Source organism: Lycorma delicatula, chromosome 9 (genome assembly GCF_047948215.1).
Source record: "Lycorma delicatula isolate Av1 chromosome 9, ASM4794821v1, whole genome shotgun sequence".
In the NCBI taxonomy this organism is placed as follows: Eukaryota; Metazoa; Arthropoda; class Insecta; order Hemiptera; family Fulgoridae; genus Lycorma; species Lycorma delicatula.
The window spans coordinates 60,084,934-60,099,713 of record NC_134463.1 but is presented as its reverse complement, the minus strand read 5'-3'; the positions used below and the strand labels follow the sequence as shown (position 1 = coordinate 60,099,713).

Sequence of the window (14,780 nt, the reverse complement as noted above, 5' to 3'; positions counted from 1 at the left end):
CAACCAATCAAAATCCATTTTTTAACCAATCATTAGGTGTGAGCTTACCAATACATCAAATTTTGACCAATAAAATAGGTACAGTCCCTGAATGCTGCTTTAAATGCTGAAATTTTATGTAAATATGTATATCTTTGGTACCAACAGAAGGTAAACATTTTTCTGAAATGTCACAAGTGGTTGATTGTAATATGGATAACATGGATAATAAAATCATCAAGCCCTGAGATAGGGTTTGGCTGTTGAGAAGTTTTCCTTGGTGTTGAAAGACACTGATGAACCTGCTATAATTTTTTCTTATTTATTATTTATGCGAACGATGGACGATGGAAAGGTGAACAAATGCTTGCAAATCACTGAAGCTGACATTTGTGTAATATATTCAATTGAAATCATGCTATACATAAGGTATAAACACCATGGTGTTTAAAATATAGTTAGGTGCATATTTCCTATCTTCACTAAGAAATCTGCAATCTGAAAATGGCTCCACATTGAACTGATTGATGCAGATTCTAACATTTTTTTTTTAAAACAGAAAAATGCTGTTATTAACTTAACTAAACAATAACAAAGTTATGAAACATTTTGAGGAAGTGTATACTTAATCATTTAAACTTTATCAGTCTCAATAATTTAAATATAAGATCTCTCTTTAACACAAATATAATGTTCAAAATCAAAACTAATTAATTTAAAAGTACTCTGCAATAAAATTTAAAAGAAAATAAAAACTATTTTACAATAATATAGGCCTACTATGGTTCTAAAATCCTTATGCACAAAAAAATATTCCTAACAAAATAGGAATCCTGAAAATACTTACATGAACCTAACTTACATATATCCTTTTGACAAGGAGTGTGATGGTTTCTTCAGTGGTACAACATTGTATTTACAATAGGTAAATACAAAGAAACTTACAAATTCAACAACAAAAATATTAAATACATTTATAGTATAGTTTGGAGTTTTTAATGTAAACAATATAATAAATACACAGTCATACTAATTACACAACAAAGTTCAAAAATGTCTAACAAAATTTATATATCTAAATAACAATATCAAACAAGATTTAAAGTTTACGAAAACATATAAAATGTAATTAAAACAATCACACAACAAAAACTAAGCGAGTTCAGTCGGTTTAACATCTTTACTAGTAGAAGGTGCCTGTGTAGTTTTCTCCAAAAGATTTTTAGAAAACCATACTGGCCGTTCTCTATCTATTTCTACAATTCTTTTACCCTGAAAAATAAATTTAAGGTAAATATAATAATGGTTATAAGAATAAAATAAATAAAAAATATTCATGCGCTTATATACTTCAAGATATCAACAGCACATCAAAAGGACAGCAAAGCGTTTGCAAGTCTGTGATATCACATCTCTTTCTGGAGCATCAGCGAGAGTGAAAATAATATAGCCTCTAATTAACTTTCTGCGAGATGATCTCCTTGGGTCCATGTCTGGATACACCAGCATTCTGCGTTTCCTAGTTCTTATGCAAGGCCCAGGAGAGGTTATCATCATCACTCGGACCAGCTGACAGCTGATTCATGTTTATTAGCCATAGGCTAGTCTGGCTAGTCCAATGATTAAAAAAAATCTGATGTGGACAACACATGACTTCTTGTACACCTATTAAATTAAATTTATACCTTTTTTTAAAATGAAGAATACATAAAATTTTATTTCATTAAACACTTCTGATATTTTTTTATTTAATTATTATTCATCGTATTTTTTTTCTTTTTGCAATGGGAGGTTAATAATTGTTAATAAATCAATATATTTAAATTAAAAAAAAAAAAGTTAAAAAAAAGTAGATGAAGTCTGATTTCAACCGATGTTGTGTCTTCCCCTAAGATCCAAATATTTCATTAATTAAAATTTTATTTGGCTGTAACTCTGGAACCAATGAAAATAAGTACCACTTATGATATATTGAAAAGCTCTCTCTCTCAATGAGGGCTTATTACTGTAGTTAAGAAAAAGTCCAAAATAAATATTGTTTTTGGATTTTGGACTTTTTTTGGATACTTTTGGTCTAGTCGATTATGAACAAAAGGTGAGGTGCGCAACTCACCTACATTTTGGATTTAAGACTGGTTCAGTCCTAAATCCAAAATTTCAACATCCTATGGCTAATCGTTTTTGAGTTATGCAAGATACATACGTATGTACGTAAGTAGTATGTAGTGACATCTGTATGACTTACATACGTCACATCAAAACTAGTCAAAATGGATTCAGGGATGGTCAAAATGGACATTTCCCTTGAAATCTGGAAACAGAAATTTTTTGCGATCACAATACTTCCTTTACTTTGTATAAGGAAGTAAAAATAAAAATGCACATATAATAAAAATATTAAAAACAACATATTTTCAAAATCCATCATAACACTATCAAAACTCGACTCACAAGTTTCTATTTCACAGAAAAACCAAATATTAAACACTACAAAAATACACTCCCACTTCAAAACAACAACTGTAAATAAGATATGATATTTAATAAAATAAAATTTTATTTTGGAAAACACTAATATTCTCATAGAAGTAATCTTATCCAAATTATTCTTAATTCAAGTATTTTGCAATAAATTGTAATGGTTTATCATGTTAAAAATCTGAAGCAGATTAGGAAGTGTTTACTGATATGATTAATTAAGGTTGATCAAAATTTTTTACACTTTATGAACTGTTTAAGAATACTGAAACTGATGTTAAACATGCACAATTGGAATTAAAAAAGAACTACCATATATACAGTTAAAAAAAAAAGACGCATATAACAAGCATCTGCCTCTAATCACTGTAAGCCAGCAAGGCAATTAATTAAATGTGAAGATTGTGGTATGGTTTCACGAAAGACCACACCTGAATTTCACACAAATTTGACACCTTCTTTATTAATACCACTGTTAAAATTATTTCTAGTCTGAGGGATATAAATATACATATACATATATATATATATATATATATATATAATGATTTGCTCCTTGAAAGAATTAGAATGAGATTTCTGGTTCATATTGAATTAAACTGCCATACAGTTAACAGTGTTGGAACCACATAATGCAATTCAGAATTTATCTAACTATAAAGCTTAAAATATTTATGCCTGATTAAATAATACTGTTAAAAGGACTATAAATCCCAGCTTCACTCATTTAATTTTCTTAATAAACAATTCCTTCACTTCTGAAGTTTTTCCTGATTCTTTCAAATTAGCTGACTATACCTGTATAAAAGAAACAAAGATTCAGTTGGGAAGTTATTGGCTGATCATTCTACTTCCCATTTTTTCAAACATTTTTGAACGCCTAATTTATTGACAGGTTCTTGCATTCTCTGACAATAATATACTACTTAAATGTAATCAATTAGCGTTTTTGCTAAGACATTCAGCTACAGAAGTGTTAGATTATGTAATTAAATTAATTGTTAATGCCTTTAAAAATAAATATTTGTACGTTTAAGCTTATGTGATTTGACAAAGGCATTAGATGTTGTTCCCACAAGTTGATTTGTGTAATTATAATCATATGGCCTTGCAGTTTTCAGATCATACTTGTTGCAAGGAAAACAAACTGTTTTCATGAAAGTGATCACTAAGGACTGAAAGAGGTTACTGCAGGTTTGTCTAATGGTGAACTTGTCATCACAAATCAACTGATTGGAAAGTTGAGAGTTCTAATGTTCAAATCTGAGTAAAGGCAATTACTTTTATACAGATTTGAATACTAGTGAACACCACTATCATGGATAGTTGGGTTTCAATTAACCATACATCTCAGGAATGGTCGACCTTCTTTTTTCTGTTTAGCCTCCAGAACCACTGTAAGGTATTACTTCAGAGGATGATATGTATGAATTGTGCAATCTCAGGTAGACCATTCTGGAGATATGTGGTTAATTAAAACTCAACCACCAAAGAACACCAGTGTCCATGATATAATATTCAAATCCATATAAAACTAACTGCCTTTACTAGGATTTGAACCTTAGAACTCTCGACTTCAAAATCAGCTGATTTGTGATGACGAGTTTACCCACTAGAAGACTACACAGGACTAAACTATACACCACACTTCATTCACGTCACCCTCATTCATCCTCTGAAGTAATACCTTAGGATGGTTCCAGTGGTTAAACAGAAAAAGAAAAATGTGTTTTTCAAGGATTTACTCTTGGCCTTTCCATATAACAGTAAATGATCTGCCAAAAATATGTGAACTCTTAACCTGTATTATATGCCAATGACATTACTCACCTTTCTGGAGCCTGTTTTTTTAACCTTTTCTTGGAGTTAGAGAGCAGTTTTATAGAATTAATGACAGTAAAATCTAGCAGATGGCATTCAGATTTGAGGGAAACAGAGAACGATACTGAAAAGATCTCTTAAATTTTCACATTGAACTGTAATGTACCTGAAGAGCTCATATACAACATATATGAAATAAACCCTTCCAAGTACTTTTTGTACTGAGAAAGCACATACATGGGTGTTGAACCTCTTCATGTGGCCTATTTTGATATCATTAGATTCATGACCTGCAAATATAGGGGGCACTCTGTGCATGCCCAAAATATTCTACAAAAGCAGTAAGGATTATTCTTGGCATCCATAAAGGGAGAACTGTAGACTACTGTTTTTGGTAGATTAACTTTATAGCTGTAATAAATCTTTATATTTTTTATACATTGAATTGTAAAGTATTAAATACATTACAAGTTAATATAAGCAACCAACTATCCAAGAAGGGAACAGGTCCATAGGGACATTACAAGAGGAAAGCAGATTAATAATTTGCCTCAAACAGCTAGGAACTCTATTTGGCAGATTACATAAAGCCTGAAGCTCTTTCTGAGAATGAGAGCTTATAGTAAAAGTTATTACAATTAATAGTGAAAAAATAAAGCACGGTTTTGAAAGACTAAACATCTCCCCTATTTGAATGGAGTGAGGCAGAGCAACAGCCTTCAATACCTCAAGCTACATCAATTTAATCACAAAGAAGCATTCAGGTGGAGTGACATCAAGCAGTTTATCAAGAAACATTTAAAAACAGGGTAATTCTGACATCAAGAGAAGAACCTGAATCAGTAATTGTTTTGTAAGGGTTAAGAATAACAGAGAAACAACAATATCTTGCCTAGTCACGCAAGATCAGCCACATATTGTTTTTACTCCCATAAATGTTGAATCATTCAGTATTCATGTAAGACTATTGTGTTCACAGGATGCTGAACATGGAGATTCATTTTCCCCCCAAGTGCAATTATAACAACCACAAGAACTAAGCAAAAAAAATGTGCTGGATCAATTATCATTCATACTGATGAAACTATGATCATTATTGTGTCAGCTTTCCAGATGTATGAACAAACAGAATTTACATAAAATAAGTAGCAATCAAGCCAGCAGAAAGGAATAAAGACTGTCAAAAGACAAAGTTTATAAAAATTAAAAAAATTATCATATAGGAACCAGCTGAAAAACTGAATGATTTTAAATCAGGCCATAAGTCTTGCTTATTTAAGTGGGGTGAACCAAACCAATGACATTATACACCTTGCTCAATGCCATTTCAGTAGTAATGGATTCCTAGAGCAAACAACAATGTGCAATTTTAGAGACAAATTTTAATTCAGGCTATTCTGTAGTCAAAAATCAGCAGTTGTTTCATACAAAGTTTGGAGTTTGTAAGCACGGTAGTGTTCCCAGTCGCAATGCAGTAATGCACTGGGTAAATAATTTTAGAGAGATGGCTTCATCTTTAAAAAGGAAACCCACAGGCTGTCCACATACCGTTCATACTCCCTTAAATATTGAAGTTTGGCATGGTCAATAATAAGGAGTCCAAGCTGTCCTGCAACATAACATCCCATTGTGCTGGGCATATCGATCAGAGTGTTCATTGAATGTTGCATATGGATCTTCAGTTTCATCCATATAAGAGTTCAAAAATTAAGTGTACATGATTTCCAAAACAAAAAAGACTGAGCTGATTCAATTATGAACATTCTTACTAACAACACAATCATCATAATGTCAGATGAAGCCCAATTTCACCTTTCTGACATGTGAACAGACAAAATTTCCAATACTGGATGGCAGAAAATCCTCAAAGTTTCACAAGAGGCCACTTCATTGTGAATGTGTAACAATTTAGTACACAGTAGCTAAATTCAGAGTGATAGGTTCATATTTTTATGAAAAGAACAGTCTAGCAATTTCGATTACTTCAGTTCATTATGTAGAAATGATAAATTTCCTTGTACCAGAGTTACATCATCTTGAGAAATTAATTCTGGATATACATGGTATCAAAAGGATGGGGTTACTGCTTACATAGCAAGAATATCAATGAATATGCAAAGACAGATGTTTACAGGACATGGCATTTCAAGTAATTGTGACCTTTCATGGACTGCTTACTCCCCAGATCTGTCAGCATGTGATTATTTTCTATAGGAATATTTGAAATTAAAAGTGTATGTAAGAAGGCCTTAAATAACTGAAGAACTAACGTTAGCTATTTGCAATGAAACAGTAGCAATACCAAATCACATGATGGTGAAGGCAAAGGAAAACTTACAGTTATATTTACAGGAATGTGTGCGGAATGATGGTCATCACTTAGACAAAATTTTTAAAGCAAAATAAACTTTAGAAATTTAAGCGGTATAATTAATAATAGCAAGAAATGATGTTTCAAATCTATTAATACATTTTTTTTTACACCCTATTTCTGATCTATTATAGTTATTTCAAAACCATCCAGTTTTTTTGCCAGACCTTGTGTAACAATTTTTCCACAACTAGTTAGCAGAATTTGATTTTTTCCCTCACTTAAAAAATAAAACAATTGCTGCATTGTAAAATTAAGGGACATTAAGAGTTGTCATTTATTTCATCAAGGATTCAGATACCATAGTAATGTCAACAGTGTAGAGAACTCTGCTAGTCCAAAACACTACCATGTTTTCTAGATTATGTATATTAGGTACCACGGCGACCAAACATGCTCTAAATCATGATATTCAATGAGTAGCAGTGTGAGTCTATTATGTACAATGACTCACAAGATTAGGTTATGACACAATACATGGTTAGCAAACCTAAAAATAGCAAATTCTCAAGAATAGTAAGCATATCATGATAGAAATATTAGGGTTTTCTGTTTTCTTCACTAAACTGAATATACAATTAGATATCAGCATGCCAATCCCACCAAAATAAGATATTATTTAGCTCTGAATAAGTAGCACCCTTCACTCTGTTTACCTGTTTACCACTAACTGCTACACCACGATGTATCAATACATGTCTGTTAAATTTTTAAATAAGGTTTATGTATATTTAATATTTTTAAATTTTCAAATATGGTGTCAAAGTTACAACAGCTGTTTTCTTATGTAAACATATTATTTAAGAAATATCTTTAGTTTATTGTTGGTTGTAATATTGCTACTTTTAGAGTACATAAAATAATTTAAAATTCTGTTCATCTATACATTTTACACGTGCATTTTTTTGCATATCTGAGCAGATTTATTCAAATGTTTTAAATATACATCATTATTAAACTATCTGTATTAATGTAATTTTCTCCATAACGTTAAAACAAAACATAACCTATAAATCTATATAAAATTATAAACGCTTAGAATTAATGAATGATTTTTTGCACAAAACAATTTTATGTCAGCACATGTGATGGATATGGTATCAGTAGCTTAGACATTGCCTATAACACTTTAGAGTGTGCTACTGATTATAATTTTTTTTACTTTCAAGCATAAAATTAACAAATTCGCATAAAATACTTAAATACCTTTTAGATTACATTAAAAAAAATTATACTACGTGGCAATGGAAATGTCATATTGCTGAAAAGAGGTGGAAAAGTATATGATTTCTTACAACAGAAGTTAATATTTAAAATAGTATAATATGAAACTATATGAATAAAACAACTGAGGGTTTTATTAATACAAGAACCATTTGTAAAGAACCAAGATAAGCTTAAAAAGTTAATTACATAATAATTTACAGAAAACTATTAATAAATCATTATTTCATCAATGACATACCTGATTTCTTGTTTATAAACCATCTAACTTAACTACTGGTTTTAATGATTTGTAATATCAATTATATTAAAATAAAATAATAATGGGAAGAAATAATAAAATATATAACAGAATCTACTAACTTCAATAACAACTAACTGGATGGTAAAATTACAGTTAATTACAACAATCACCAACAAAATGGCAATTACAAAAAAGAATAAATAATAACACATGAATAATTTTACCTCCCAAAACTCCTCAGGATGTTCCTCTTTTTCTCCTTTATACAAAACAATAACTTCTTTTTCGACAGGTTCTAAACCAAGTTCAGCTTGCACAGCATCTTGCATAGCTTTTGTTTCTGCTTGAACTTTATTGTAACAGTTAGCTGAAACAGAAGTTACTGTATTATAAATATATATTATTAATATCAATACCCAGAAAGGGATATAAGTATGCATTATTTGCACGATGCTCATCCCTACTTCTCCTACTCATTCTTTCTTGCAGTTAGTTTTTTATTGAATGGAATGACAGATTGGCTAACAAAGAATTAGTGAATATATTAACTAAAGAGAATTCAAACATACAAACACCAAGAAAAATTCATAAGCAAGAGTAAAAAACGACATATTTATTTAAAAATATTAGTAAAATAAAATAATTACATGAAGATTCATTCAAAGTTACTTACCTCAATTACTGAGCAATCTCTACTCAGCATTCCACACTTATGTACAGTATTTCATTAAATAATTTATATTCATTCCTTGTTTTCTCATTGAGGATGTTCACATTTTCAACATTTTGATAGCTATTATTATAGAGTAAATAATATAGTTTGCATATTGTAGATTTTCATTCTTCATTAGATTACATTTTTTTAATTTTTATTTTATTTAATTGCATAAAATTCTTGTCACTACACAAGAAATAGGTGTAAAATCCAATACAACAGTATTAACTTAGAAATGGCATCTCAGTTGGTGAAAGTCCATAACCATAATTACAAGGGCAATTCACAAGTAAAGAATGTAATTACCTGGAAGTATTGGTGTGCTAAACTACAGCTGCTGGCAAGTAACCAGAGTAAAAAGGTATACAATTGTGACATCAAATTAGATGCGATCTGATGTGTACAAATATGAAGTGAAAACATTAAATCACAATATAAATGCTTTTTCCAAGACATAATTATCTTAATCCAATAGAAAACAGTTAACCAGTAGACGCCAATGATCAGATTGTAACAAAAACATCAACAGCAACCTCAAGAATAATGCCTCCGTAACATCATACTAGGCAATGAATATACCTTCATAACAACATAACAGGCAATGTATATGCTTAAGTACACAATTGGTGATTTCATCCGTTGTTCAGAATCAGGCATAATGTTGTTGGTTTTACGATTTTTATCACAAACTATGGATTGGAGTCAATTACATTAACATTTATGCAAATAAGTCAAGTAAAAGAGCAATTCACGCATCCTACATCTAATAAATATCAATTAGTAGTATATGTCAAGAAGCTGAGGCCACTGTTTGACATTCTTCAGGCAACTCTATCATATCTATCTATTATACATGCAGCAATAATTTGACTTTTAAAGGAGATAAATTAATATCTATACATCACTGTATGCAGTCTTGTGATTTAAACATTTTTATACAATGAAATAATAATAATAACCTAGAAGAAATGAAAAGAGCTTTAATGTAGTAAAATACGTTTTAGTACTTTTTAAATCTAAATTAAACAATCTTCCTTTAATCAGTTAATTAAAGAAATTAACAAAAATAATTTTAACTATCTATTTTATTTTAATCTTTCAGCCCAGATTTCAAATAAAACCACTAAATTTACCCTTTAATTTGAGTTCCATGAATTACAGTATGGCTTAATTTTACCAAAGGCATAGAAATCAGGACAAAGTTTTCAACTAGCCAACACTGGCAAACGAAGCATTTCCAAACCTACGTTTATGTGAACTTTCTTCTTTATTTTTACAAGTAGAGAACATATCCTGAAAGTATGTTACATTCTTTGTAGCTCTCAAAATAATTGTTACATTTTGAGGCTCTCAATTACTATCTGTTATGAATTCTGTATAAACTAAATGGAAATAATGAAATAGCCAAATGGCATACTAGTAGCAGAATATAACTATTTATAAAAATTAAATTTCCAACTTGCTGCTTCATTTTTTCCTGTTTGTTTAATACGTTTACAAAGATCTCTGCTTCATCAGTGAGTTTGATGGATATTAAGTCAAAAATATATGAGAGATTAAATGTGAGGACATTTTTTATAAACAAAAATGGTGATCAGAGTGCGGTAAATGGGTGCAACAGACGTACATCACCACTGGATAAGCAAGTAAAAATAATTATCATTTATATGGTTTACAATTTTATATAATTGTACTAAAAATATTTTATTTTGAATTCATTAAAATAAAATAATGAAAATATGAATAAACTTAATAAGATGTAAATAAATTCTTTAAGTTAAATAATATCAATAAAATTCATTTATGTTTAATAATTGAAGTATAGTACATTATTTGAAAACAATCCCATAAAATTCTCTGCTTTATAATCATTATAAATGGATTTTATTTTCCTAATATCAATTTTGTTATTATAAACTGAATGTTGTGTAATTTAAAATTAATTAAAAAATTTACTCAAACAGATGTGTTCTGTGTCTTCAGGTTCCTAGAAGAAAGTAAACGCAATATCCTTGCCGAAATGTTTGTGAAATAATTGCTACAAAATAAAATAGTTACAAGAAAGCCCCTTTCAAGAACGCCTGAATGTTGAAGCAGAAATGGTAAGGTTATCTCAATATGACACTTAAATTTCCATGAAAATAAACTATTACAGTTCCATGGCAATTGCAAAAGAACCTACATTTTAAAAGTAAAGTTGCAACTAATAACTACTTCAAAATGTGAATATTTTTCTTGAATCTATCTCAAGTTCAGAAGAGCACTTGATAGATAGCAATAATATTATGGAACTATATGTAAGTTACATATTAGGGGACAAAAATTCATGCCACTGAAGAACTATTCTGGGTAATGTCTGTCAAGATGCTGGGTATCTTGATAACAACTCTTCTATGGTGACACATGTATTTTCATATTGTGGATTTATTACATTTACTTGGAAACATAAAACACAAACTTGATGTTCTTTTTTTCAGGACATTTATTTCAGATCTATATAACACAGTAAATGACCCTAGAGACCTATTCAGTATTACTAAATACTAATATATAAATATAATTACATTATTCTTGTCTTTTCCAGACTATCAGTTCTATGAAAAATCCAAGCAAAGATCTGTATACATCAATGTGTTACTCTTGATAAAACAACAAAAATGCAACTACAAGCAAAACACAACTGTTTCAACAAAACTGCAATGAAACTTTCCTTTTATAATAAACGTTCAAATGAAAGAAATGTGAAAACAGCCTTAGCTGACACAAAAAACAATTGTATAGAAACTACTAAATTTATTTTTTGAACTCTTGATAACTCAAATTTGTTACTTCATCCTATCTTTCTAAAATCCTGAATCTTAATTGTAATTTACGGATATTAAGTAAAATTAATTCATTTAATACAGAAATCATATATATATATATATACATGTGCATGCGCACAGACATACACATTCTACATTCTTTTTTTCACTGAAAACTTAATGCCTTAAAAATGAATCTAAATGGCACCTGAACTGATTAGATCTTGCACTTTATGAGGAAACAGGCTTAACCAGACAGAAAATTAGAATCCCTGAACAGGTGCACAGGCCAACCTTTCAGGCCACCACCAGGGATGTGGTTATCTTTTTTGTTTTCCTGTTTAGCCGACGGTAATTACCTTTCAGATAATACTTCAGAGGATAAATAAGGATGATATGTACGAGTGTAAATGAAGTGTAATCTTGTACAGTCTCAGTTCGACCATTCCTGACATGTGTGGTTAATCACCAAAGCACCTAACCACCAAAGAACACCGGTAGTGTCCACGATCTAGTATTCAAATCCGTGTAAAAATAATTGGCTTTACTAGGACTTGAACGCTGGAACTCTTGACTTCCAAATCAGCTGATTTGCGAAGATGCATTCAAATAAGGATGTGGTGACCTCACATTCTAAAACCTAATTGCCTGGCATTTTCATCATGGACTTAGTAGGATCTGATCTACACACACATAACTCAGAATAGGGGAAAGGGTCAAGGATTAGAAAAAAGTGATGCTAAGAAAGAATAGAATTTACTCATCCTTTACATAGATTTGAACACTATTGATCATAACAATACAAATGATACAAATGTTATTTGGTGGTTGGGTTTCAATTAACCACACATCTCATGAATAGTCAAACTGAGACTGTACAAGAATACATTCATACACATCGTCCTCATTCATCCTCTGAAGTATTATCTGAAAGGTAATTACCGGAGTCTAAACAGGAAAAAAAAGAATTTATTCATCCTGAAGTCCCTAAGAAATTTCAGAGTAGAGCAAAACAATCCCATTCTGAGAGATTCAAGAGCCTGCTGCCCTCCTCCCAGACAGCAACAATTGTGAGAAGTAAGCATTCAATACCACATCAGGAAAAACAAATCAGAAAAAAATAATTATCAAAAAAGAAATAACAATATAGCTCCAAGTAAAAAAAAAAAAAGAACTTAAACATTTAACAATAAAGCTACAAATGACATCATAACATAAAAGGAATAAACTAGAAACAATTCTTAGAAAGATTATTATAAATCTTAAGTAAATTGTGTACAACTAATATATGTGTGGGACTAATCCAGGGCATCAAAAGAAAACAGTTCATGAGGACAAATATGCATTATTTTGCATATTTTCAGTGATAATTTTGTGCCAGTTTTCACGCATAATTTTTACAATCCACTTTAACAATTTCAGCCATATCTCAATGATTTGAACTGAGGTGTTATTTTGTTCACAATTAACATTCAATCTAATAAAACAAAATTCAATCAAGCTAATATTTGCGGATGTATTAAAAATTAAGCAATTGTAATGGCCACCATTTTGAAAAGTAGAATTCTCAAACTTTATTATTTTGTAGAAGATATTGTTAGGTATATATAAACCAAATTTCATTAAAATATCTCAATCCATTCTCAAAATAACAATTTCTATTGTATAAATACAAAAAAATTAGGTAGATGAAGCTAGTTTAGAGCATCCATCCACATCAATTTTTTTGTTTATTTTTATGTCCTAAATAATTATGAGGGCTAACGCCTCCCAGGTTTTATTTTGTGTGTATACACGCGCAAGCACGCACACACACACACACAGGTTAATATTATTATAAAATAAATATATATTTCTAATACGTAGATCTATTCAATCACTTATTTTATTAAAATAAATCAATAAAAACTTACGACAAAGACATTTAGCTTCATAATTATGCCCACAAACATTGCAGGTAAGCAAATTTGTCCTAGGTACTAATGGTTTCCAACCATGTGGTCCATATTCTGGCCAACCAAACTTTCTTTGCATTCTTTTCTCAATTGTCCTACGAGATTTTGGTACAGCCAGTAAAAAACTTTCTTGCATTAAATTTTCAAGACTGATTGAAGGAAAGGCATTTTTACTTATGACTGATACATCTGAAGAACTAGCCAAACATAAATCACCTGAGACATAAAAATTAGTTTAAATTATTTAATATATAGTACTAAGAAGGAATTACTTAACTATTCTGTCTTTCAAGTGATAAAAAGAAACTACGTTGAACAGTTCACGGTTTACAACAGTATATAAATACACACATATTATTGCTATTTTGTCATATGTTAACTGTTATCAGTATAATTTTTACTAGGTAAATGAAATAAATAGAATATGCTGATAGTAGTAAGGTAATGGTCTACGTAATTTCTTTACTTAATAACTAGTGGGAAATCAACTGCTAAATCATGAACTAATTAATAGCTAATTCAAAAAGAACACAACATTGTAATTGAACACTACAACATACCCGGTGGAAATCGACTTCCAGTAATCCAAAATGCTATCATATTCTCCACTCTTCTTAAAGCTTGCATAGCTTGTAAATAGAGATTTACACTCATCCTTTCCGTTATACCTCAAACGTAACCACCCAATAAATTCCAATGTAATCAAAACGCCAACCCAATATTGCTAGCAGCAGACACAAACCCTAGTAAATCTGAGGTTATGTGTAACGCACAAAGTAACCAACCGTACAGCATGTAAAAATGGCGGCGATGCACGGGTGTGTATCATTCTATCTGAATTCATTTTACAGTTCAAAGCAAGGTTGGGAAAATACCACCATCAAAAAAATACAAGTACAAAAATGCATTAAAATAAAATTTGTAGGTAAATCTCTAATACATATTATGGTACAAACGTTTTTATCAGCAACTATTCATTTATATGTCCTGAATGATGAACCAATCCTCCCTTTTCATTTTTACAGTTTCACGAAATTTTTGGTAAATAATATAATATTTTAATAGAGTTGAATTCTATTAGAATTAATCATTTCATCTTTTCTTAAAATCTTGCGTTAGTTCTTTATTTTTTAATTAGCCTTTGAAAAAGAAGTCGGCTGGTAACGAACTGGAGTTGCGAAAAAGCTAT

The 14,780-nt window shown here is 30.2% G+C and overlaps 1 protein-coding gene across 1 annotated transcript; it reads right to left on the bottom strand.

The window, feature by feature from the left end:
- Positions 1-941: 941 nt before the first annotated feature.
- Positions 942-14,392, bottom strand: mRpL32 (mitochondrial ribosomal protein L32). The gene is made up of 4 exons (XM_075375327.1): positions 14,152-14,392; positions 13,550-13,807; positions 8,342-8,484; positions 942-1,251 (listed from the first exon to the last, which is right to left on the bottom strand). The coding sequence occupies exons 1-4, from the start codon at positions 14,243-14,245 to the stop codon at positions 1,132-1,134; spliced, it is 615 nt and encodes a 204-aa protein (XP_075231442.1). The 5' UTR covers positions 14,246-14,392; the 3' UTR covers positions 942-1,131.
- Positions 14,393-14,780: the final 388 nt, after the last annotated feature.

What these genes read in the sequence shown, in the direction of transcription:
- mRpL32 (XM_075375327.1), bottom strand. Translation starts at nt 14,245, where the DNA reads ATGAGTGTAAATCTCTATTTACAAGCTATGCAAGCTTTAAGAAGAGTG. An exon ending in TGGAAGTCGATTTCCACCGG is followed by an intron (nt 13,808 to 14,151) that starts GTATGTTGTAGT and finishes TTTATGTCTCAG; the next exon opens with GTGATTTATGTTTGGCTAGT. An exon ending in TGAAGCTAAATGTCTTTGTC is followed by an intron (nt 8,485 to 13,549) that starts GTAAGTTTTTAT and finishes CTTCTGTTTCAG; the next exon opens with CTAACTGTTACAATAAAGTT.